This window comes from Hydractinia symbiolongicarpus, chromosome 4 (genome assembly GCF_029227915.1).
Source record: "Hydractinia symbiolongicarpus strain clone_291-10 chromosome 4, HSymV2.1, whole genome shotgun sequence".
Lineage (NCBI taxonomy): Eukaryota > Metazoa > Cnidaria > Hydrozoa > Anthoathecata > Hydractiniidae > Hydractinia > Hydractinia symbiolongicarpus.
Window position 1 is genome coordinate 2,032,569 of NC_079878.1, and position 25,760 is coordinate 2,058,328.

The window sequence follows — 25,760 nt, forward strand, 5'->3', positions numbered from 1 at the left end:
TGCCCCAATTATGTTCGTTCTATAATAAGTGAGAAATAATATTACACTGTCGTATATAAACTGCCCTGATTATGTTCCTTTTATAAGTGCCAAATAATATTTTTTGAGTAATAAGCCGGCCTGTCCCGATTATGTTGCCCTGATTATGTATTTTCTGCCCTGTTCTTAACCGGGGCAAGCTGCCGTACTTAATCAGGCCAATGTTCATTATCCGGGCAGAACAGTTATAGCTCTCATACTACTTTGTGCAGGAGACCGCGGTTCGATTCCTAATGACGGCAATTTATCATGGAAGAGTGAATGTTACCATAGCCCCGGGTTAACCCAAGCCATGTGAGGGAAATTGGGGAGATGGCACACATGTGGACCGTTGTCTAGTAGAGCGCGAGCCCTAATCGGGTCTGCGTAGCTCCAAAAGAGCATCAAATACTCTAGGACTCTCCGTCTAAGCCATGGCCCCTCCTGGAAATAATAGCCATGTAAAATATGCACATCTATCTATCTATCTATTACACATGACGTATCGGGAAAAATACATTCCAGGAGATTTAACCCCACTTCCTTTTTTATTTTAATTCTGAAAACGCTGATGTCATTTTATCAATGGTGGTTAGTGAGCGAGTTGGCAAAAAAAATTTTTTTTCTTTGTGACTAACAATAGATATACTTCAGTCTTCTCTGGTTGATTAAAGAGGGCATAGCAAAGCAAATTTGTTTGTTCGTAGGTCGTAAGGTGAGAACCACTCTCCACACATACATTAACATGCACGTTGAACAAAATTAAGTAGATTAATCTTTAAATATGATATATAAAAACTCATGATATTTCTTATTTTATGCACATTAATCATTATTTGTTTAAACATAATAAAAATAGAAAACAAATAGAGGTGCAATATATAACCGTAATCAACTAATTAGTGGTGAAATACTATATACTCATTTAATAGCATGTTTTATACATAATGACATTAACAAAACATTAGAAGCTTTTGTGTAAAAGATGTTCAAAAGATTAAGATAAACGTTCTCACAATCAATAAAACATAACATTTAAAATATTTTGGTGGTTCTTGGGGTTTCCCTTTCATGTTATTATGAGAAGAGAGATGTTTTTATTTTTTTAAAGACGTTTTTAAGCGAACGTTATTCATTGCGAAGGATGAAATTTATACAGGTTTCAGTTGAAGTGTTTATACGTAATGACAAGAATAAAGAAAGAAGCGAGCAAAAAACAAGATAGAATTCGTCGTATTCCCGATCAAAAGAGAATTGTCAACAATAAAAATATTAAAATAAATGACATCAATTTAAAGAAGTTTTTAGATACTGTAAAAGAAGATTTACAGCAAGATTGTACAATACAAAAAGACTGCGACGCAACTGTAAGTATGGACACTACTAAAAACATTGTGGTAATTTATATTCGAGTCCTCGATTTTTGTCCTTAAATTTATGTAACAAAGTTTTCTCTCAATATTTACATAAAAATATACATGCGGAAAATAACATATAGCGTCATGTTACATGACAATGTGATTACTAAAAAAAACAAATACTTCGTATTGACTTGCCAGTTCGTTTTTAATGATTCAAAGGAAACCCCCTTATTACTAAATATTACGAAGCAATATTTGTTTTTGGATTTTGTGACTTACATAAAAAAGTAGCGTAGGTGGGGGCAAAACGTTTGCAAACAAAAAAATATCTCATTTCTATACCTACATGGTACAGTATATAAAAGGGATTATACTTTAAAAGCCCTCTTATCACTGCACCCAATGTTTGGGGTAGAGTTCTATTTTTATTTCTTTTGTTTCTTATTTTAATTTATAAAGATGTGCGCTAGATTTTCTGGCATACACAAAGTAGGGATTTCACACGAGCTCGTTAAAACACAACTGTGTTCAGATATGATGGTGTAAAAGGAACAGTTATTGAACATTTAAAGAACTCCTATGTTATATGCTTTTGGTAATAAAATTTTAATTATACAGTATCGCACCCTATTCTTTATTGTGCAACGAACTCGTGATTAACATCTGAGTTAAACCATACAGTTCCTCTCGATGCTAACAGCTTCTTTCAATCCTAGGGCGTCTGGAAGTAGTCTTATAAAAATTTGAGAATTGTAAATGCACAGAAACCGTTTAACTAAGACATCCCACTATTCGCATACCGAGTACTATTGATCTCTATTTTTATATCCGTAGTATGTCTCGACTAAAAATAATTTATCTCGCAGTAAATATTCCCTAAAATATTTAACCAGAAAGCAATATAATTGACTAGAATCTTAAACATGAACCGAGAATTCCAATTTTAACAAATGTAAGGTCAAGACCATAAGGAAATTATTTTTCTGCGAGAAATTGCTGCAAAATAAAATCTCATTATCGTATAAACTAATTTTCCCGAAGTTAGCAAATAATTTATTTTTCAATTTATGTCGTTTTCCATAAGCTTATATGCAGGAGACAGCATTAAATAAAGATGGCTGAAGGTAAAACTCACATTTATATGTAGAAGAATAAAATTGGTGTAATTTTTGTTCCAACTAGGTACTTTCAAATCTTTTCAATTTTATTGAAACGAAAAATGTTTGAGAGTTAAATGACCCCTCGTCAAAGCTCTTTGACACCGACAGATTAACTTAGTCAGCAACCCTTAACCCTGTTAAAAATAGCCTCAACAGTCTATGGGCACAAGAAGCAAATCGAATTTTTAATTCGATTAACCTGTATATTACGCCTTCTGTTTCTCTGGTTAATTTGTTGCATATGAAAAGCAGGAGAAAACAAGGCAAACTTTTCTTTCGTTTCTGTCTTATAAATGCTAGAAATCGTTGTGTATGCTTGGAGGAATGGCAAACTGTGCAATGTCCCAGTTTGAAATAAAGTGGGGTTTGTAATGTTTACAATGCTCTAACAAATGGAAAGTACAAGTTGTATTCCAAACTAGAATAATGTAAAACAACCCAAGATAAGAAGAAGCTCCAGGGGCAAGATTATGCTTATTTCTAATTTATATGACATATAAAGTGTTTCGGTATAAAGAACACGTGCACTAAGAACTTTGATTTTTAAATCGACCAATTGAGGCAAAATAGTTTTACACACACATCTTAGCAACTTAGAAACAATTTTGTTTTCAGGGATTTTTTACGCCTTTTATGCGACTAGCGCGCAAAGGCGATGAAGAAGTTGCTGCGTTTTTATTAAATACTTTGCTTATCGAGTTTAAATTTCCCTTAACCCTATTCGGTCCGGGGGGGGGCGGATTCCGCCCCCCCCTGACGGTTTTTTTTTAATAACTCCTGATTGCTTTCTTATATGGCTATGATACTTACTGAGTTTCAACATTTATCTATAAGACACCTGCATGCTAAATTTTTAGGTCCCATACCTTTCGGAGGCTTTGATATTGGCCATTACTTGAAACTACCCCTAAAATCTCTATGAAGTCCTTATAATGGGGAAAATATAATAACTCCTGTTAGGATTATCCTTATAACTTGAAACTTGCAACACAACTTTGTTTCATCAAGAAGAATCATTTTGAATAATTTTGACACGTGACTAATCCGATTTCCCGATTTTGTCGGATTTTACCCGAAAATCGGAAAAAAAAACGGATTTTCGGACAATTTTTGGCAATTTTTTATCCGATCCATGTAAAAACCGGAAGATATGTTAAAAAAATTTTATTTAGCTTTCAGAAACTTCAAACAGAATGTAAAAATTCGCTCTAGAACAAAAGTAATTATATTTTAAGCCGATAGTGGCATATTAACAATTTTTAAGCTTCTGATGACGTCACAGAAAATGTGCTGACGCAAGCAAAAATTTATTGCCGCTATTTTGTTCCTTTTATGACGTACTATGAGTGTGCCAAGTTTGATTCAATTTGAACAATCCTATGAAAGGTTATTGAGGGGGGGCGGAATCCGCCCCCCCCCTCCCCCCGGTCATAGTGTGTTCTAAAAACCCCGGACCGAATAGGGTTAAAAGATTTCTTTAAAAAAATTAAATTATCAAAGAGAGGCGTAAATAATTCCTTTCCGGGGCCTTACTTCCTTAAATTCCTGTTATACGGGTCGGGGTCAGTTATCTACATCCTATTCTATAATGGCAGACAAGAACATGATGCAGCGAACGAATGCGATTTACTGACCCCGAATGCTGTGCGCTGTTGAACAACACAACAGAAGTGAGAATGGAAGTAAGATATTAAACATTGAAACACTTTACTTTTATTAAGAATTATGCGCAGTTTTTTAATGTTAGGTTTCTTATTCATTGTTTAAGAAACAACAATTTTGATGACAGGCACAACCACATATTAGAGACTATATCACGCCAAATAATTATTAGGACAGTAGCTTTAGTTAGGAAAACTTTATGAATACTCAACAATTGACGCAACTCAGCAGAATAACGGGTTTATTTTTATTAAACTCTAGAAAAGTGCTAATAGATGAATTCCATTGTTTATATTTTCAGCAGTAGCTAAGGCGTAGTCACAAATATTTGGTGTTAGACTCAGTCAGAGAGAAAACAGCAATTGGGTTATGTAACCTTAATTAGGCTATCATCTCTTAACTAAGCCATGCTGATAGCCTAATTAGGATATGAAATCATATTTTTAACTGTTGCAAAAGAAATGCGCACATTCGCGTCCATATTACTAGTTGCTTTGATTCTCTACCAATGACTGGGCCTAACTCATCAAAATGTCAACAAAAAATAACGACTGGTCGACGAAATATTTACATTTAATAAAATTCCTGTGAAAATGACTTAATTAGGATACTAAATAGCCTAATAAGAATGTCGAACAAAATGTGGTTTTCAAAATGTCACTAGTGGATGTTGTGGGAAAGAATCTCCTAGTTAGGCCATGATAAGATAATTAGACTATATGCAAAATATTTTGCCGACTTTGGTCAATATCTTTTAGTTCCGTCATACAAATGCGACAATTTTTTCAGTATCAAAGTTTGGAGATTTGGCTGCACACAGAAACAAGAAGCCCAGCGGCTTAAAGATTTCTGCCATTAGCAATAATCTGAACTTTGAAAAGGACTGAGTAATATGGGGGAGCAAAATCTTTCAATATTCTAAAATTTTGAAATCGTGATTGCAGCGATGGATTGTGAATAACATTAAAAATATTAAACAATAGATGTGTATAGCTAATCTTGTGTCTTTGTTTTTGTTTTTTTATATTTAAAAATTCTTTTACATCTTGTATTTTTATTAGAAATTAGATTTTCGAAATAAGGTGACTCCAACCTAATTCTTGTTCTACGCGCGAAGCAGATAGTAGTTTACGGTCTGTCGGTCAGCGAAATAAAAATAATTTTATTGAAAATGTATAAAACCCTAACAACAAAAAAATAAAAAAACAACAACGGAGGAGGGTGTTACGACAAGCATATTTTTCTATGTATGTTTTGCTTGTATTAACGAATGTTAAATTAACGAATGTCCGATTTAATGAAAGTTCATGGAAAAATAAGAATGTATGGTCGGAACAACAACAACAAAATAATAATAAAATAACGGAGGAGAATGGTACAGCAACTGTTTTCTATGTATTTTTGCATAACGCACACAGTTTATATTTTTTAGTTGCGAAGGAGAAATAATAATAATTTATCTCACTAAAAAAATGTAACTAGTACTCAAGGTGAAAAGATAAAAATGCTTGCATGTTAAAAAAACTTGTTTTCAAAAGTTATGCAGCAATTTTTTTTTGTGTTGTTTTGAAAGCGTACAACAAGAATTATTCTTGTGCTGTTTCGAAAGTTATACAGAATCTACCTGCGTTGTTTTGAAAGATATACAGCAGATTATACTTAGGCTGTTTCGAAATTTATACATCATCATCATCATAATTCTCGGCTTAACGTTCGTTTTCCATGCTAGCATGGGTTGGACGGGGTATATTAATGACCCAGGAACTATCAAGTCTCTACACTTTCTTACCAAATTATCTCCCTCCATTCTTTCCAAGTGCCCCAGCCAATTCAATCTTCTTATCTGGATAACATCTTCAATTCTACGGATACTTAGCCTGCTTCTTAGCTCATCTGAACTCTTTCTGTCTCTCAGACTGGCGTTACACATCCACCTAACCATTCTCATACCATTCTTTTCTAAACGGTTAAGATCTTCCTGCTTCACTGCCCATGTCTCACTACCGTTCAACATACAACCTTCCTTTTAACTCAATTCACAAGACGCTAGTCAACAAAGGAAGTAATTCTCTGAACTTTTTCCAAGCAGAACCTATCCTGAAAGTAACACTTCTTCCAACACCCCCTTCGTTGCCCAACATATCACCTAAGTAACAGAAGTTCTCAACTAACTCTAACGAGCCACTGTTGTACATCATTGAAGCTGGAAATACTTCAATCTCTGTAATCTCACCTTTGCAACGCTTGCATACAAACTGAATGTCAGCTCTTAACCTTCCACCAATACTACTGCACTTCTTATGTACCCAATGCTTGCATGTCTGACAAAAAATTAAGTTACTGCTAACCCCTTTCCTTGGCTGCAATACTACCAATCGTGACTTTAGACTTTGCTGTGTTCACCCTTAGACCTTTCTCTTCTAGTCCTTTCTTCCACTTCTCAAACTTTTCAACTAATTCTTCCATCGACTCTGCTATGAGAACCAAATCATCTGCTTACAATAACTCCCATGGACAACCTGTTCTGAACTCTATCGACAGCGCTTCTAAGACTAGAACAAAACAAAGGACTAAGAACAGAACCCTGATGTACACCAACATTTACACTAAATTCATCGCTAAGTGAATTGTTTGACACAAATTCTAGCATTGCTGTACATAGACTGTACCATCGTCACTAGCCACTTATCCACACCTAATTTTCTCATAGCCCACCAAATAACTTTACGTGACACTCTATCAAAAGTTTTCTCTAAATCTACAAAGGCAGAATAGAGATTCTTTCCTTTTCCTAAATACTTTTCCTGAAGCTGTCTGAGTAAAAATATTGCATCTGTAGTGCCACGCCCTGGAACAAAACCAAATTGCATCTTATCTATATCAATTCTTTCTCTAAGTAACTTATCAATCACTCTTTCAATAACTTTCATTACTTGATCAACCAACTTCAAACCTCTATAGTTACCCCTTTCCAATGCATCACCCTTGCCCTTGAAACAATTCACTATTACACTCGACTGCCTCTCACTCGGAATAGCACTATCCTTTATAATCTGGTTAGCAAGACTTGTAATAAGCTCAACTCCAATAAATCCAGAGGGTTTTACCATCTCTGCAACAATACCTGATATTCCTGCAGCCTTGCCAATCTTCAATTTCCTAATAGCCTCCACTACCCATTCTGTCTTGATCTGCATAGCTGGCACTTCTACAACATCATCATCAGACAAATTATCCTCGTCCCAATCAAACTCAGTGTTAAGCAACCTCTGATAATGATTCTTCCAAGCTACCCTTTTCTCCTCCTCTGTGCTAGCCAAAACACCTTCATCATTACGTATACACTTCTCACCTACAACATCTTGATTAGTCTTCTTCATTTGCTTTGCTATCTTGAATACCTCATTACGCTGGTCTTCTCTTCTTAACACATCTGCAAATCTGTTTCTCTCTGCTTCTGATTTTGCCTTATACACTTCTGTACGAGCATAGTTTAGCAATAAACATTGTTTAAAAACAATACTCTGTGCGAGAAAAAATTAAACGCAAAAGCCATTGAATTTTTATTTTTTTAACAACGAAAGTAATTATAGTAACGCGATTTTAATCTCGATGTATTTAAAAAACACAAGCTCTTTTAAAATACAACAAATCCAATGATCTAAATATTTAAAAAAAAACTAATGCTACTTTTAAAACTTCTAGTAATATTTCTTTATCGTCGAAATATATTTTTTAACATGCGAAACTTTTAAAAGTTCTTTTTTTAAAAAGCAACGTTTAGCAACGCAAACGAAAAAACCCTACGTTCGGGACTTTTCCCTTCGCAATAAGATTTCGAAAACAAATTAAATTTTAATACCGAAGAAAGAAAAAATCTAAAAATATAACTTTTGACGTTTTATAGTATCACGCTACATTTTATTGTTAAAAAACATTGTCTTTGTTTTTTCTGGCGCGCAACAGCTCTATCTCTTAAAAGATTTAAGCAAAGCATCTCGCTGTCTATTTAGTTTTCGCGCAAATCTTTTATTTTATAAAACTATCAAACAATGGCTCGCCATGTCACATTGATAGAGTTGATAACATTTTAAATACTTAAAACACTATATAACAAAGCTTTCTTATCGACGTTCTTCCTTCTTTAACTTTCTAAAAAATCATTTCTATCGCCCGTCTTCGTTATTAAACTTTTAAAATGTGATATAACGAAGCTTTTCTATCGCCGTTCTTCGTTCTTAAACTTTTAAAATGCGATCTAAAAAACATTTCTATCGCTGTTTTTCGTTTTTAAACTTTTAAAAAGCGATCTAAAAAAACATTTCTCTTGCCGTTTTTCGTTTTAAAACTTTTAAAATGCGATCTAAAAAAGCATTTCTATCGCAGCTTTTTGTTTTTAAACTTTTATAATGCAATCTAAAAAAACATTTCTATCGTCGTTTTTTGTTTTTAAACTTTTAAAATGCGATCTTAAAAAACTTTCTATCGCCGTTCTTCGTTCTTAAATTTTTAAAATGCGAGCTAATACAGCTTTTCTATCACCGTTCTTAGTTCTTAAATTTTTAAAATGTGATCTAAAAAAGAAAGATTAACGCTAGCTGTGTACCCTAGATTGTTATGCATAAGTTTAAAAAAATATAACACAAAGGAAGTATAATTACCCTAAATCTCCAAATAAACGCCCCCCATCTTTTAAACGCCTTTCTCTAATAAATGCCCCCCTTAAAATCCGAAATATTTTATAAACGCCCCCCTCTTTTAAACGCCCCCCTCTATTAAACGCCCCCTCCCTCGAGAGGGGCGTTTTATAGAAGCACTTTTAATAAACCCCTTAATAAATCCCTACTGGCAAACGGGTCAACCCCTTTTATGTAATAGCTTATAGATGATACAAGAGAAGGAAGAGAAACCAATTAATGATGAGAATTTTTTTTTTTAAGAAATTACAGGATACTTCTGGTATAAAGACTTTTTTTGGTTAATAGGTTCCAAGGTTTTGTGTCCTTTCGTTGATGTAGCTGCTCGTCTAACACACATGAAATCCGTTTGAATTTGGTGAAACAATACAGTACCCAACTTTGTTCTGTCGGTGCATCAGTTTTGGAAGATCAAACTAAGGTGGTAAATAATACTGATGCTAATGAAATTAACCCATTCGAACCTACCGATTCTGACATCGAGGATGCGAATGATCCTGGTAATCTTCTAGATGAAGATGAAGAAGAAGATGATTTTTTAACTGTTGTGTAAAAGAAATATAACTAAAATTAAATAAACGCCTCCCTCTTTTAAACGCCTCCCTCTAATAAATGCCCCCCCCCTCAAAACTCGGAAAATTAAATAAACGCCCTGGGCGTTTATTTGGAGATTTACGGTATATTTAAACATCTACGATCATTGTTGAATACACTCTTATTTTTAAAATAGTTCTATTATGAAAAAGTGTTAATGGCCTCAATAGCTTCGAGAATGATATCGAGACGGATGCAATTTGAAAGTAAAAGACGTCTCTCGCGGATCGAGAATACCATCGTGAAGCGCGATGTTAAACAACCTTTTCCCAGTACTGTATGCTGGGAAACACACTATTCCCCCGATATAACTTTCACGTCCTTCACCACTTTCTTGTCTGACTTTCTAACCAGGAAGTAATCTATCTGTGTCTTACAGCCACCTGACTCATATGTTATCGGCCTACTCTGTCTCTTACTGAATAATGTGTTACAAACCACCATGTCCTTTGCCATTCCAAACTCAAGAAATCTCTCCCCTTCCTTATTTCTGCTCTTAAATCCATAGCCTCCATGCACACCTCTATAACCTTCAAATGACTTCCCAACATGATCATTAAAGTCGCTGCCCACCATGACAAGTTCAGTGTCTCCAAACTTTGATGTGACTGCTATTAACTCATCATAAAACTTATCTTTGTCTTCCTCACTGAGTCCACACTGTGGAGCATAAACTGACATCAAGAAGCCCTGGGGGCTCTAAGAATTTCCACTTGCTATTAAAACATTTGATGACAACCTGCTAATTCGTTGTGTTATCGTGCCAAGCATTCAAAGAGTTTTGGTGCATGAAGCTCTGGAGATAAAGCATACAAGTGACATTATATCTTACAACAAACGCAAACAAAACGAAACATGTCAAAATAAACTCACATTTTAAAAGAAATTGCTAACATGGTTGAAAGTCTTGCGATTGAAACGTTTATAGTCTTAAACGACATTTATTTGACAAAAAATCAAAATTTTGATGTGACCATCATGTTCAGAATACTTTTTTATTAACTGTGCCAAATTTTGTCGAAAACAGATACTAATTTGGCCTGAAACGTCATTTAGATGACTTCCCAGTACTTAGAGAGTTTGGGTACAAATTTTAAATCTGACGTTGCAATTGACCATTTGGGACAGGGTTAGTTAGTCAGTCATACTAATACTATCCTCCTCTCAGAAGAACGTGAAATCAGAGGGTCAATTTTTTCTTAAAAAATGCTCCGAAAGAAAAAAACGACGGTTTTAAAGAATTTCCTATACGCCTTCGGGGCGCGGAAATTCAAAAAGTGACAATCATATTACCTATCAAAAACTTTATCACTATAATACGACTATTAACACGCATAACATCTATTACTTGTTCTACCCACTTCTCTGCATCGAATATGCCAACTCCTCCATATCCATCACTACTACCAATCCAAAAAAGCTTGTACCTTGCCCTCCTACCTTCCGCAAATCTCACTGAAGCTTCTCTCCACCTGACTTTCTGAACACAACACATATCAACAGATCTATGTTCTAACATTTCAACTACTTTGTCTGCTCTACCTCTCAGAGTACCAACATTTACACTAGCCATCCTCAACCTAGTGTTATCTGCCTTGTGATGTGATAGCTGGGTAACGGTCTGACGATGCTCACACCTGACATATATCCTACCGTGCGCAACACCTTCACTCCTTAGAGTTCCAGCCCCGTTTACGCAGTTTGTCTGATCAAGTTTTGGCATTGTTTTACAGCTGGATGCCCTTCCTAGCACCAACCGTTCACAGACCGCACTGGGTGTTTTTTAAAGTCACGCCATCACTATGTGGCATTTCATGGGACTTCCGACTACCAACTTTTAGCCATTTTATTCTGATATTCGCAAAAAGTTTCCATATTTAAAATAATTATTGTATAATTTATGCTTGTTGCGTAGTAACATAATTAGTATGTAATATAAACTTCATCAATTTCTTCCAATACCAGTGCGTAACTAGGCCATGTTTGTTTACAAACTAATGTATTCGTATAATTTTTGCAAATAACAACGGAATAATTATTTTATTTTCGAACTATCCATTTTCAAAATGGGGAACTAATGTGGTGGTGTTTGTGGCCAGATGTCAGTTCTTATTTTCATAATTCGTTACGAAAGGTAACTTTTCTTTTATAACACACTTGTCACGATTTTATAGCTATAATGCATTATCTTTCACCAAAAATGTTCAGCCTCAACAAATCCTTTTTAAATTAAAATTCATGAATAATTAATTAGTTCTGCTGAATATAGCTTTAGTCTATATGCTTGCAAAATTGTACAGAAGGAAATGACGTAATTATTAAAGGGAAACGTTAATAACATCAAAGATGGCGTATTATAAGACAGTCTTTTATGCTACACTGCACAAGCTTTAACTTTTGATAGTATATAATTTTTAAAATAAAGTATTGTTCATTGGATAATAAAACAATTTGTTGCACTGTTAGGATTCTTATTGCCTTAAAACTCATTTTAGCCTTGTTCTCAGAAAAAAATGTATCAAAACGAGGATTTAGGCTTTAGCCTGGATAAGTTTCAGGTGTCTGACCTAGCTGCGCTGTCTCTATCTATCTTTCTATCTCTTTATCTATCTCCTCAGGCAATTTTAAAGATTCCACCTTCGCTGAGGGAAATCAATAAGATGCGGAAAGCGCGTTATATAATGTTAATTTTTTTGCTTTTAAAAAATTTTTATGGCCTAAAGGATAGAGGCAAGTTAGGTTAGGAATTCCTCTCCTAATTTGGTAAATAACCTAATTAGTTGATATCCTAATTTGCTGTTTTCCCTGACTGGGAGTCACCCGACCGACCTATTTTTTGATCAAAATTTTTGATTTACTCAGTCAGAAAAGCTAGAACGACAAAAAAATATTATATACATGCTTGTCTCCCCACAGACATTACCCACCATTATTATTGTGCTCTGCTTTAAAATGCAAAAAAGGGTCCGTAGAACTAGTTCAAAACGGCGCGCAGAAAATCCATTTAAACGAAGTGCCCAAGTTATTATTAAATATTGGCAGTGTAATGGCGCGCGGTGATCTCTGAATAGTTGATACAATTTTTTGAATTTTTAAGTTACCATTCACCGACCGACTGACTCTTTTTTTCTTAAATGACTCTGTGACTTCCGCCTAAGCACTTTCAGCATTTGCATGGCAGTAAAAAAGATAAGGGCACTACTAGCAGTTACGCTTAAAGGATCCTGTGGTACTTTTACAAGTTGGACTTGCATGAGAAATGCTAAATGATATATTCGCTTTTTGTTAAAACTTCATGTAACTCCAGATTTAGCTTTTAAAATATTTTTTTTTTGTCGCTTGACCGCTATCTTGGTTATCTTCGACCTTTTTCTTCGTTAAAAATTTTCATTCTAGCTCCAATTACAGCTAATTTCATTGGCTAACCAAAGACGCGTACTACAATCAAGACTATATATTTTTTTGTTTTTTGCCTTTTTCGAAGTGAAAAATATGAACATCCATAAAAAAGGGAAACTGCAACAGTCGATGATCTATTTCATGCTTCTGCAATATTTTTACCAAAGCGAAATCCTATAACTTCTAATACTTTGGCAATTGCTGAGTGTATAAGCGAAATTCAAAAGCTATGACTGGTTCACCAGATCCTTGGTTTGTAGGTTGAGCCTAACTGGCTAGGTGAAGCAAAGTCCATTTGTCACACAAAGGCATTCTTTAGAAGTCTGGATTAAAAGGGGAAAACTAACTTAAAACTCAAGTCTAACTCAAACGAAGTTTCCTTAAGGATACTTTAAGGGGAATTAAACATGATTTGTTTAATATGCTAAATTACAGGCACTTTTCAGGCTTCAATTTCAATAAATTAATACAAAGTTTTTTGACACTTAACTATATAAAATTATATCAAAGAATATTCTTTATTGCTAAAATAGCAATTTTTTTTACATAAATTAGTTTAAACTTAGGAAGATGTATGTACGCTTGACAACTGGAATTATTAGGCATTTTTATAACTTGACATGAAATATCATACTGAACAGGTTTTATCCAGATTGTAATTATATTTCTTTTACTATTTTTAGGTTGAAGAAGAAAAGCAAGGTAAATATATGTACAAACTAATATGTCTATTATATATCATTTGAATGTCACCCAGGCATATGCAAAATATTTTTTAGATATTTCCATTTGCATGGATTTTTTAGTTTTCGTTCAGCTAAAGTTTTTTTTAAAAAAAAAGGGTGCACTAGTTGGTTTCTTTCATGTTTTCACGTTCTTACTTGTTACCTGGTGTAAAAAAGTACATCTTAGAATCGTAAAGTTTTATGAGAGTTTATTCTGGGTAAAAGTTATTGTCTGTTCAATAAGGGTTTAACGGTGTTTCATTCGTTTTTGATAAAAGAATAATTAATCATTATTTAGAAGTTAAAATGACAAGGTTTTTCATGTCCACGTCAGAGAAAAAAGTTTTCACCTAAGCGAATATTTGAGATTTGACATCAGGAAAACATGGAGTAGCTTTTTCATGCTTATTTATTTTATCCAAAATTGTTATTGATATTATTTTATATCCACTAGGAATGATTTTTATTCATATTAAGGTGGCAGTAACCCTTAAAAATCGAAATTTTTTTTTTACATAATTAGTTACGAAAGGTTATTTTCAGACTATGGTATGGATATATACTATATCCATATTTTTTCTGTTATAACACACTTAAAGAGAAACGTTAATAACAACAAAGATGGTGCATTATGTAGAAATTTAAGACGAGCTTTAACTTTCAATACCATTTTTGTTTTACTTTAAGATTTTCAGACATGCTTGGTGAATCATGCAGCCATGATACAGTGTGTGGAAATCTTTTTATTTGGAATATTTTTCTTTTAACAGCGTTTGATGCAGCAGGAGATGCTAACAAAGAATCTTTTGAAAAAAACAAAAGGCTATTGTTAAAAAATAAGAATGAACAAAAAAAATCTGCACACCGTTTTAACAGGATTAACCCGAGGTTCATTTAAAAACAGAAGCTGATGAAAAATAACGATATTGTAAAAAGTTGAAGCTCGTAGAAGCTGATTCTTTTCTTGTTTTTGCTACATTTTTAAAAAGAAATTTCTGCTGACTCAGCAATTTTTGTGTTAAGTTAAAATCATTTTATTTTGTATTAAGGCCTATATTTCTACGAAATAGTAAAAAAAATAGTAAAAATAAAACACTGAGTAAATAATTCAGTTATTTGGACAGCTAAAAAAGGGTTACTGCCACCTTAAAGATCTACTTGAGTTCTTTCATATGATACATCTTTACCATGCTGAATTGTATTGATGTTGACCAGAACAAAAATCTTATTACTAAATTTCTTTTGTTTAAGTTCTTATTTGTTGATGTCATTTTATAATCAAAAACAAAATCAACCTTCAAAGTAGATTTTTTTTTACCAAAAAAAAAAAAAATTATTTTAAACATTTTTGATAAAAAAAAATACCTGTGAAATCTGGAAAATGAATTTATGTACATATTATGTTCAAAATTTAAAATCAAAAGATCTCTGCAAGCATTCTAAATTTATGGAAAGAATTAGCAAAATTTAAAAAAAAAATAAAAAATCCTATGCAGAAAAAGACATTATCTACATAGTTTTGTATTGTATTTTTAGAAGCATTGGCAGTGGAGAAATCTACAACTGATGATAATAATGTGAAGGATGAGGAAGAAAAAGCCGAAACAAAGGTGTTATTAGATGAGGATGCTGCTCAACAAACATCTGAGGATGCAACAAAAGAAACATCTGAAAACAATGATTTAACTCAGCACAGTGAATTAGATGAAAAAAGTGTCAAAGACACTGCTGATGGCTCTGAAACAAAAGATGAGGAAGTGTGGAAAGGTATTGAACTTGTTGGGCTGTCTCCCAAAAGCCAGAAAGTCAAAGAGAAAGAAGGAAATGCTATTGAGCAGGTGAATGATTCAAAAACTGAAAACGATAATGTATTAGAGGAGGCTCCTGAGACTGAATCGGTGAAGAACGAGAGGGTGAAAGTGAAAGGTGTTGATATAAAAGATAAAATTGTCAGTGATGTTATTAAGGATTTAAAAACTGCTGATGAAGCTGGCGAAACCACTGAAGATGGGTATAAATCTGGTGATGAAAGGGAATCATTATCTGAATCTGACCGTGAAGATTCTGATGCTGTGGAGGGAAGGCTACGAAGACAAGAACCTAAGGTTTGTAAATCTTTTAAAATTATTTTCAATGTTATACTGCTCTACTGAAAAGCTAGTAGAATTAATTTCAAAATTAACATAAATTTTAGCTAAGTACAAATCATATATAAATTTATTTTTAAGTATATATCTCTAGCCACAGAGACACTAAGTTTAGAAAAATAAATCCATGAATAGTAATATTACCAGTATTGTTATGGTTTTAATAACAATAAAAGGTATTGCACATCTGCTGATAGGGTGCAAATGATAGGTCATTTTGGTCTGCACCCTACGTTACTTATACTCTAAAACTAAAATGAATTTAAGGTAGCTTAACATCACAGATTGAAAAACATAGCAATGTAATGCATTTTTGTTAGGCTCTTATTACTTTGTGAATGGCTATATTTATGAAACTTTGCAACACAATTACAAAACATTAGGATGAAAGAAAATTCGTTGCCCAAGCCACCTGACTTCTTCCATTATCTGGTTGTAAAACTTGCTATCTACTGATTTCTATCTATTATAATCAGCAGTGACAATGGAACTGCTATGCCAATAATTTTGTTGGCTTAGACCAGTCAAACAATAAAACGATAAAAGAATATATTTGTTCTAGGCGATAAGGCGATTGATTAGATCTTTCTTTTTAGGATAATGCTGAAAGTGAAGGGGAAGGTGGTGATGCGCCTGTTGGAGCTGAGGACAATATTGATCGAAATTTTAGTCAAGAATCAGGTGAGTTATGCTCCGTCAAAAGAAACTGCACTCTAACTTTACAATTATCTGTTCATTGGCAATGCTGCCATATCATTTTTAACGTCCGTCTCCCAACCTGGAGTAATTCAGTTTTCAAATGCTTTTTAGAAGAAATTAATGATTAGTTTACACTTCATACTGGAAAATACTTTACTAATCACATCAACACTACGGAGGTCTATGACTGCAATTGTTTATAAATTCTGGGGCAAACATATATTTTTCAAAATTGTAAAGTATTATAGTAAAGGATGCAGTCTTTATTAGAATAGCAAAAGCATGGTCTAGGATAAAATGGCAATTCACAGACCACATTGCCCTTTAATTTCCAGAAGTATACTAGAGTTCGCATAAATAAATTTTTTTTCTGATTACTTCAGACTTTTTGGGGAGATCCACAGATTTGTCCCACAGATTAGATCTTTATTGTGGAGGATCTTGTTTTAAATTCCTACTAAAAGAACTAAAAAAATAAAAAAGAAACACACCCTAAGGCCACTTTTTATTGTCCGTGGTGCACAAGCTAGCTACAAAATTTAAACAGTTGTGTGGTTAGTTAAAAGTTACTTTGCTTTTAGTTTTACTTTAATGAATTGATTTATTTATATTATGAATCTATGTTCCTATACTTTTAAGAGATAATTGCAGCTGTTTTAAAGTAGAACTAATTTGTCTGCTTTAGCACATAAAGTTTGTGCATAGCAGATAAAAAAATATTGTATAGGTTTTATTTAAGTATGCACAGGCTTTGGCGTTGTGTACACACATACACGTAAAGTCAGGCCTAATGATTTAGCTGGAAAGCAAGTTACATGTCGTAATAGGTTTTGTATCCCTTTTTAAGTGATACTGATGTTTGTGAACAGTTTCTGTCGATTCTATTCTTTTCAAAAATTCTTAGAAGCCCCAGGGACATCTTGTTTTCATATTTCCAAAAATTTATTTTTAACTAAATACATCATAATTGTATTCACTTTTTCTTGTTTTATTGTGTTTTTTATCGTGGCAGTGTCTCTGCTTATATATCCGAAAGAAAACAGATCCTTATCATAACATTTGTATTTAGGAGGCTATTCAGATGACGAACACGAAAGTGGATCGGATATAGTCATTGAGAGTGAAGAAGATGAAGCAGAGGAAGATGTAAGACCTATTTCATTTATATTTTTTATGTTTTTGTTTATTCATCCATTACTTCATTAACAATATGTCCAGTCTTGGGAGAAATCTGTGAATTAACTTTTTTATTAGCATGTAAGCTACTTATTTATCTTTAAATGTGCCTGTTTGAGCTAAAAACGTCTCAAAGTCAGTAAAACGTTTTTTACTAGATTTATTACCTTTAGAAAGAGGAAGCGGTTAAAAGTCCTGCTTTTGTTCCAAGAAGAACTGGATTTTGGGACCATGATGATAGATTTGCAGACATGTCAGTTGAAGAAACAAGGTCAGTAAAAATCTTTTTAGTCCTTTTGCGTGTCGCTATAAAGCACCAAAGCATGGTAGTAGGGGGAGGGGCAGGGTACGCCGCTGTGTTCCTACATGGGGAAAAGGGCTCGGTTAAATACCCAAAATTAAAGGTCAAAGAAATAGCTATTCAACAGTAGTTAAATAACTGCATGCAAAGCAATCCTGAAATCGAAGCAACGATTTCCCATGTTTAAAATTTGCCTTGAAATTGTCGAAAATTTTTAGGCATCGAAGGTTTAATAATATCGATTCTACGTATGTGTAGAATTATTGGATCCCTATATATTTTAACTATTCGCATAAATGATTCATCATAGAGAACCACAAGGCGGCCGCAAGTTGTGGGACAAAAGTGAGGTTGCTAAATGGCGTAATGATAAATACGTGGAGTCTGAACAGGGACCAAAAGAAGAATGGGAAGTGAGTGTATGATTGACATTTCATTTCTGTTCTTTGTTGGTCATTAATTTTTGTAACTTCACGAGAACCTCTTTTTTATTTTTTATTTGTCAAATAGACTTTTAATTAGAACCTAGTTCATATGAATATGGCCAACATCGTAAGAATATTCTGGCGTTAAAGTAACTTCAAAGTAACTAATTATATAGAGTTTCGTTTTCAAGTTAACATTCACATTTGGTTTTCTTTTTATGGCTTCAATTTGAATTTGATTCACAGTAATAAAGTTGTAAATTAAAAAGGATTATAAACACGCCAGACATTGATATTTCTTGACCACATACTGTGTAGTTTGGTTCTTCATTTTCAACTCTTTTTCAGCGAGTTCGTCAAGGCGAAGAAAGAGAACAAAGACGATCTGGTGATCGCGGAAGACGCGAAAGAAATTTCAATGATTTTTTACAGGATGCGAGTCGTTCAGGTAATCAAGGCAGGGGAGGACGTGGTAATAGAGGTCGAGGAAATCGTGGACGCGGCGATCGAGGTCGTAGCGATCGGGGGCGACGGCAATATCAAGATGACAGATATGAGAATAAAAGAGATGCATCTCCTGGGGAAGACTGGGAATCACCGGAGAAAAGCAAAGCAAGATCTGATAGTCCAAAGCGCGACCACAGCGAAACGTCAATGAATTGGCAGCAGAAACAAAGTTATCGAAACGAACGAAGAGAACAGAATCGGAATAAACAATCGGGCAAGAACAGGTATGAAGAAAGTTATCAGCAAGGCTATCCCTACAGAGATAATCAAGACAGGAGTAGGATTGATGATAGACAATATAGAGAAGAAGGAAGGAGTAGAACTAATAGAGAAGTGGAAGAAAACCGCAGAAAAGGAGGAGAAGAAGAAGAAGAGGAGTATGATGAAGCCAGTAGGGAACGGATGTTAAGGGAGGAAAGGCGTAACATAAGAAATCGAGATTCGGAACGCAGGGATGAGAGGCAAAATGGTAGAAGAGAGCGTGACTGGGATGAAAATAAAAGATCCCCAAAAGAGAAGAAGCAAATAGAGGATACTAGGAATAACAGAATAGTTGACAGAAAAGACCGTGAACATGAAAATGTGTAAGTTTTAATTTTTCATAGTGTGGTCATATTCTTCTAATTGTACCAAGTATTTGTATGTTTTTCATTTTTAAGTGACGAGGGAGGTAAAAGAAGGGCAGGTAAAGGACGTGGTCGTGGTCGTGGCCGAGGCGTGATTGATGACAAATTCAAAGACAAAAGGTCTGATAACGTTGGAAGAGATAAGAGCAATAGGGAGAAAAGGATTGAAAATCTTCCACCAAGACTTCGTGATAAGGAAAGAGAAAAAATGGAACATCATGAGAAGTCTAAAGATAAACATCGTCAGGATAGGGATGATCATGATAAAGATGTGTACCAAGGTTTGTGTTGCTCGCATGTTCATTTGTTTGTGTGTTTTTTGTGTGAGTATCCACTCTGTTAGAAATGTCAGAAATTGTCAGGAATTACAGAAATTTATCTCCACTAAGTCCCTATATTGCAAATGCTTTTTATTTTAATGTCAGTTTTTATCTTGAGCTTGTATTTCATCTTTTATTTTTATTTTATCAAATTTTATTGCAGCGGCTCGGAATTCCTTTAATCATAATCAACTCGGTTTTTTTTTAATTTAATTAAATAAAACACTCAAAAAAATTCTTTAACTTGCTTTTAGGTACATTCCATTCTTTTCGTTTAGTATAATATTTATATACACAGTTCGTTATATTTTAGTATATAGTTAGGTTGAATGAGAGTGAAACCTGAACGTAAGAAGTAAAAAAAGAAAATAAGTTGCTATCAAATTCCATAAAATTAACAAAACAAAAGTAAAGAAGAAATTTTGAAAATTTCCGGATTTTTAGCTAAAGAGTGTCAAGAATGTCACGAAAACTGTCAGGAAAGGCAATGTCAACTTTTAAATGGACACCCTGTTTGTTCGTACGTTAAGTGGGCACCCTTCTTGTTCGTATGTTGTTCTCTCGCTTGTTCGTACTTTTATTGTTTGGTTTTTTTCAGACGCTGAAGAACCTCAGTCGCCAGATGATGGAGGTAAGAGCCATACATTTGTCAAACTTTAAGTTAGCTGAAGCGTTGTAATACGATAAACTGCTACAATATTATAAAGGCAAAATCTGTTGTGATTCTACGCGGGTTGGCTGTATATACGATGGCATAACTTTTGGCAGAGGTAGACATTGGGCGAAAATAGAAAAAGTCATAGCGAAACGTTCTGAGCTTTTAACCAATGGATAGTTGTCAGAGAAAATAATAATAATGGTTTGAACATCTTTCAAACGGCTCCAAAAGTTTCAAACCCAATGTGCACCATTACAAAGTTAGTCCAAGGGTGGGGTCCTTTGAGAAATTAATAGAGCTCCCATGTTGTTTTTTTTTTACGAATCGATAAAAAGAAAGAGCTACTTTGTATGAGACTAAAGCTGTAAAAGAGAATAAACAAAAGTTTACTTCCACACTAGCTTCACAAGTTTGCACTCAGTTGTGCTTATAAATTTCCTGGTGTTTGCATCAGTGACATGGGTGAACTTATACTTGTGTGAACTTATGTGACCGTTTAATATATAATTCTACGTAAGATGGAAGGAAGGATAGTAAAAATTTGTGCAGCGCAGACCTAAATTAAAATCGTTTATGTACGAGAATTGTTTTTGTACTAATATAACCAACCATGTTTTTTAAAGCTCCACGAGATAAACCGAAGCGATATTCTTCGCAACGACAGAAAACAGGAGCATCATTGTTGGACATTCCAGGTCAAATACCGGAAGATGAAGAAAGTAGAACGCAATATTACAACCAACTAGGTAGGACTTTTGTTTCAACAATTCCAACTGAGATATACTACTTTGCGTTTTTATTTTTATTATTTCATAGAGTTGTATTCTAGTTTTAATTTCAAGTAAAACGTAAATTAATTTTGTTTGCAGGTCTAATCCAACAAACGATGTTCAACACGCAGCAGCTCACTGCACTACAATCGCAACAACAGGGTAGGTGTCATTTTAGGGGTGCGGGTTAATGTGTTGGAGGGGTGTGATTCTTGTTTTTTGAATGCTTTGTTGCATTTTTTTGCAGTTGATTTTTTATTTTTTATCTCGATTTGATATATCTGTCGCGAATTAATTTACTAGAACAGCAAACCGCGAAGGAGTATTTCGTGTTAGTCTACATTAAAAGTTGCAAAAACAATTTGGAACTTTTCATCTTCGAAAGGCGGAGCCGCGAAGGACCAGTGTTAGAGAGAGCTCTGTCAATTTAATAAGGGAATTAAAAAATTAAAAAAAAAAAATAGAAAGAAAAAAGTGGACCAATAAATAGAAAAATATATTTTTTCAAGTGTTTATATACCAAGTATATAATCTATTTTTCTTCCCTCTAGCAGAGAATCTTAAAAAGAAAACGAATGTTCTCGACGTTCTGAACATTTGTTGTCAGAATAAGATATTTGCAGAACAACGTTTTTTGGCATAGCGTACCATAAAGCCTAAAATTGAAAGTTATCCTAAGACCGTTTAAAAATTAACAGTTTGAAATTCCTTTAAGAAATCAATTTTTGCAAGGAGAACTCATTTTCTTAAAGTTGCAAGTTCTAAAAATGTTAGCGAAATTTGCAAAAACTCTAATATAATTTCCTTCAGGTAATGGATGTGAAGCATCGAGATGTGTAATAGTTCCAAAGGGTCTTGATTTTTCAGCTTTTTCCATTTCAGGACTAATGTCCAACAAAAATATTGCGTCGCTAGAGCAACAAATCTTACACCTGCAAGGTCAACTACAACAACAACTCAACTTGCGCTCTCAACCACAAGCTGTTCCAAACATGATGCAGGCGCATCCCAACATTCAAATGCAAATGGTTCAACCTATCGTACAAGGCGTGGATCAACAGGGCCAAGGTAAGCTTGATTTATTATCAAGAAGATAAGAAACCAAAATTAAATCAGTATTGTAGAAATGTGTACCCGCATAGCAGTATTTCTATTTTCTTTATTGCGCGTGATTAAATAGTGTTTGCTTAAACCTTAGTTTACAGCGGAGACTCAATGTACAACAACATGAATCAACCTATGATGGCCAACACTTCAGCGGAAGGAATGCCGATGCCGAATCCGCAAATTAATCCGTTAATTCTTAATCAAATAATGGCCGCTGCAGCAGTTCAGCAACATCCTGTTCCAGGCGGCGGTCTGTTTGTCGCTCCTCCGCAGACGTCGCACCAGCAGCAGCATCAGCAAACGCAAATTAACGACGCAGAACAGCAACAACAACTTCGGAAGTCCCGACCAGCAGCTATTCCAATTAAACCTCCTCCTGGTATGTTTTGTTGTCGTTTAGTTTTATTAAAAGCATATTAACTGGCATGTCCAGTTAATATGCATGTATTTAATATTATTTGTAAACATTGTCATTTACTGTACTTCTTTTTTAGGGCTTTGATTCAGCAACATAAATACCGACAATACACGAAAAAGAAACTGAGTGGAAGTAACCACTACAATCAAAAATGCATTTGACGGGTTAAATTAACTAACCGAAAGGTTTTCTTCAATGCTCCAGTAGTTTTAAGATAAGCAGTCAGGTTTGAAACCTCGCATAAGAGTTATTATGAACTGATAGTTGCTTGTAATGTAGCAAAGTTTGTGGTGAAAATTGTGTTCAGAACACTTGGAAGGGATTTTCAGCTGAATACAACTTGTGCAAACGTCTCATTTAATGATTTGCATAGGGCCTTGGAACTTTGCTAGTTTTGGCTAAAGTCAGGGAGTTCTAATACTTAATCTTGCTTGAATAGGACACGCAAATAATCAGCAAAAATCGTCTTATATATAAAGCAAAAATTAAAGGGAAGCAGGGAAGTTTTTTATGGGAGAATTTTCTACGAAGTTTCTTTTGTTAGAACTGAAAAACTAATTATATAACCAGTGTGTAACTTAAGATTTCTTAAAAGTGTTAAAAAATAAAAATGTCATGCTTTTTAAGTGATCTACAAATGTCGATGACAGGGGGAGAGGTATTTTGTTGGATGTATCGTTTTATTATGCTTCTTGTAAGATTTATGGGTGAAGTTTGTTGTTTTTCTTGCGTAGTTGCACTTGCATAAGAGGAAAGAAACTTCGAGTACATTTAGTTGCATTTTGTGTTTTCTATAACGAGGGTACGCATGTGACGAATGACACTTATTTTGCGTTTTTTGCAGCATGAGAACGCATCTCATATAAATTTCACTAGATATAGACGCACCACAATTTGGTTGTAGTTTAATTTTAATTTATTGAGGCTTTTCAAGAAAAAATTTCTCCATTTATTGTATTAAAGTTTTGTAATCATTTAGGTGATAACGAATTATAACTGAGCTATTTTTATGATTTTTATTCTTAAAAAAAAATAACCACTGGATAAACCTTCCAGCGTCTGGCATTGGAAACTTGCACAACTCCATAGAGAATGTGAAACAAGAGCGGTTAATGATGACATGTGTTAATATATGGCGAAGAGGATCTCAGCGCGCTGATGTCAGTGGCGTGGATGCTCGGTTAACCCTATTCAGTCCAGGAGTTTTGGAACATATTGTGTCCAAAAACTTTTTATATGCTTTCCTAAATTGAATTAGACGGCACAGAAAAAAATTGGTGGCAATAAATTTTTTACTTATGTTAACACTTTTTCTGTGACTTCATCAGAAGATTGAAGTTCATCAAAAATACCGCTCTGTTTCTAAACATAATTCTAAATAATAATTATAATAATAATTCATAATTCTAAACATAATTTAAATAAATTAAATCAATCAATCAATCAATAATGTTATTAGAAGTTTATTTTCTATTTTTTGGTTATAAGGATTTCATAAAATTTTATCAGGGTGTATTTGAAGTTTGTGTCTTTTTGTAGCTTTAAAGGTACTGTCTGATTAAAAAACAATATCTTTTCTTTTGTTTTATTAAGTATCAAAAATAACGAAGATTGCACTCTTAAACAACAAAGATTTATCCAATACTTAGCACCATCGTTTGTTTGTTTTAATCTTGCTGCACTAGCCTACCATCTTCACGAACTTTCGAACGCGGCAAAAGGACTGGGTCAATTCATTATTCAGCACATTTTTGCTTGTGACGTAGTTACCTGGCTTCTTATTAGGCGAACCCCCCGACTTGCGCATCGAACGACTAAATGTTTATTTATATTTTTTTTCCTTTGTTTAAAAAAGTTCTTCATGAAGATAGCAATGAATGAAAATAATTCGCAGGTTCTAGGATTTCAATTCGAGCCGGAAAGAACAGCGAATGATGAGCTAGTTCCGACTTTTCAAGACGTAGACGAACCTAATATTGGAAACCTTGTTGCTCCTACTCCTAAATGTGAGAGGATGCCCTCTGAAGTGTAGAATGTTTTTGCTGTCACGAGACAGACTCTCAGTCTTTTTCAGGAATATTTGAGTAGGTGTGCGATGATTCGCACGTGTAAATCAAGTAACGCGTGCGATGTAAAACGCACGTGCAAAGAATGTTACGCCTGCGATACGGGCTCCGAGGTTATTTTTGTTGCGCATTCATTTTGCGGTAGAAAAGTGGGGGACGTTTTAAATCGTGAACCCCAAACACGATGATCGAGCGTGTACTGGTATAGCGACTCTCTCAATCTTAACTTCCTTTTCTACATGTCCGAAATAGTATGCATGACTATACTGTCATTTTTATATTTATTGTTTATTTTTCACAAGCAAATAGGCAAAAATATGCTTTGTTTTCAAATTAAAAAAAATCTTTATCCACGTGGCTTAAATAAAACTTCAAAATTTATTCAAAAAGTTCAGCTACACTTTAACAAAATTTTTACAGAAAAAAATTTATACCGCCCGTGGGTTTCGGTTTTACAGGCATAAAGAAAAAATCCATTAAATTCGGACCTGCTATGGTTTCCAATTATTTTGTCAAATGAAGAAATTATCTACAATTAAATCCATGATAAAATGTCTATTCCGCCTGTAAGTGCAGTTTTGCAGACTTGCTTCATCCGTGCTCCGTCGGCGTTCACCTCCGCATTAGTTAAGAACCGCATGGCTGGATTTCTTGTGTAAGACCTGGTTACCAACGACGAAGGGGCCAGGCAAAAGAGATTTATGTCTACGTAGTTCTTTTAACTAAGTCAGGAGTCGGTGAATTAGCTAGGATGGTCAGGTTGGCTATGAATAGGCTTGCTCGTGGATTAAAAGGACCAGGACTATTCAATAATTTCTGAGATCTATGGATTTTATAGGTTGATTTTGAAAACTCAATATTTATTTTTCAGGCGTGCGATTAATCACACGCCTGAAACGATTTAGCCGTGTGCCAAGGCGTGCG

At 34.3% G+C, this 25,760-nt stretch overlaps 2 protein-coding genes across 3 annotated transcripts in view; one reads left to right on the forward strand and one right to left on the reverse strand.

Annotated features, from left to right (window-relative positions):
- Positions 1 to 395: 395 nt before the first annotated feature.
- LOC130640825 (golgin subfamily A member 6-like protein 25) lies at positions 396 to 23,774 on the forward strand. 2 transcript variants are annotated; one of them, XM_057447390.1, is made up of 15 exons: positions 396 to 1,385; positions 13,575 to 13,593; positions 15,153 to 15,721; positions 16,360 to 16,444; positions 17,532 to 17,608; positions 17,812 to 17,909; positions 18,250 to 18,352; positions 18,713 to 19,455; positions 19,531 to 19,778; positions 20,416 to 20,448; positions 21,099 to 21,221; positions 21,345 to 21,407; positions 22,128 to 22,313; positions 22,444 to 22,731; positions 22,847 to 23,774. In XM_057447390.1, exons 1-15 carry the CDS (start codon positions 1,203 to 1,205, stop codon positions 22,852 to 22,854), a joined length of 2,826 nt encoding a protein of 941 aa, XP_057303373.1. In that variant the 5' UTR covers positions 396 to 1,202; the 3' UTR covers positions 22,855 to 23,774. The 2 variants fall into 2 exon arrangements, with proteins under 2 accessions (XP_057303373.1, XP_057303374.1); XM_057447391.1 differs by lacking the exon at positions 396 to 1,385 and adding an exon at positions 4,106 to 4,221.
- Positions 7,442 to 25,760, reverse strand: part of LOC130640832 (uncharacterized) — a 46,000-nt gene continuing 27,681 nt past the window's right edge. Inside the window, exon 2 of the mRNA XM_057447402.1 lies at positions 7,442 to 7,602. Coding sequence (XP_057303385.1) covers positions 7,568 to 7,602 — 35 coding nt within the window. The 3' untranslated portion in view covers positions 7,442 to 7,567. The remainder of the gene's footprint in view (positions 7,603 to 25,760) is intronic.

Coding starts and splice junctions, on each gene's coding strand:
- LOC130640825 (XM_057447390.1), top strand. CDS start 1,203: ATGACAAGAATAAAGAAAGAAGCGAGCAAAAAACAAGATAGAATTCGT. Junction 15,722..16,359: donor TACGAAGACAAGAACCTAAG/GTTTGTAAATCT, acceptor CTTTCTTTTTAG/GATAATGCTGAAAGTGAAGG. Junction 20,449..21,098: donor TCAGTCGCCAGATGATGGAG/GTAAGAGCCATA, acceptor TGTTTTTTAAAG/CTCCACGAGATAAACCGAAG.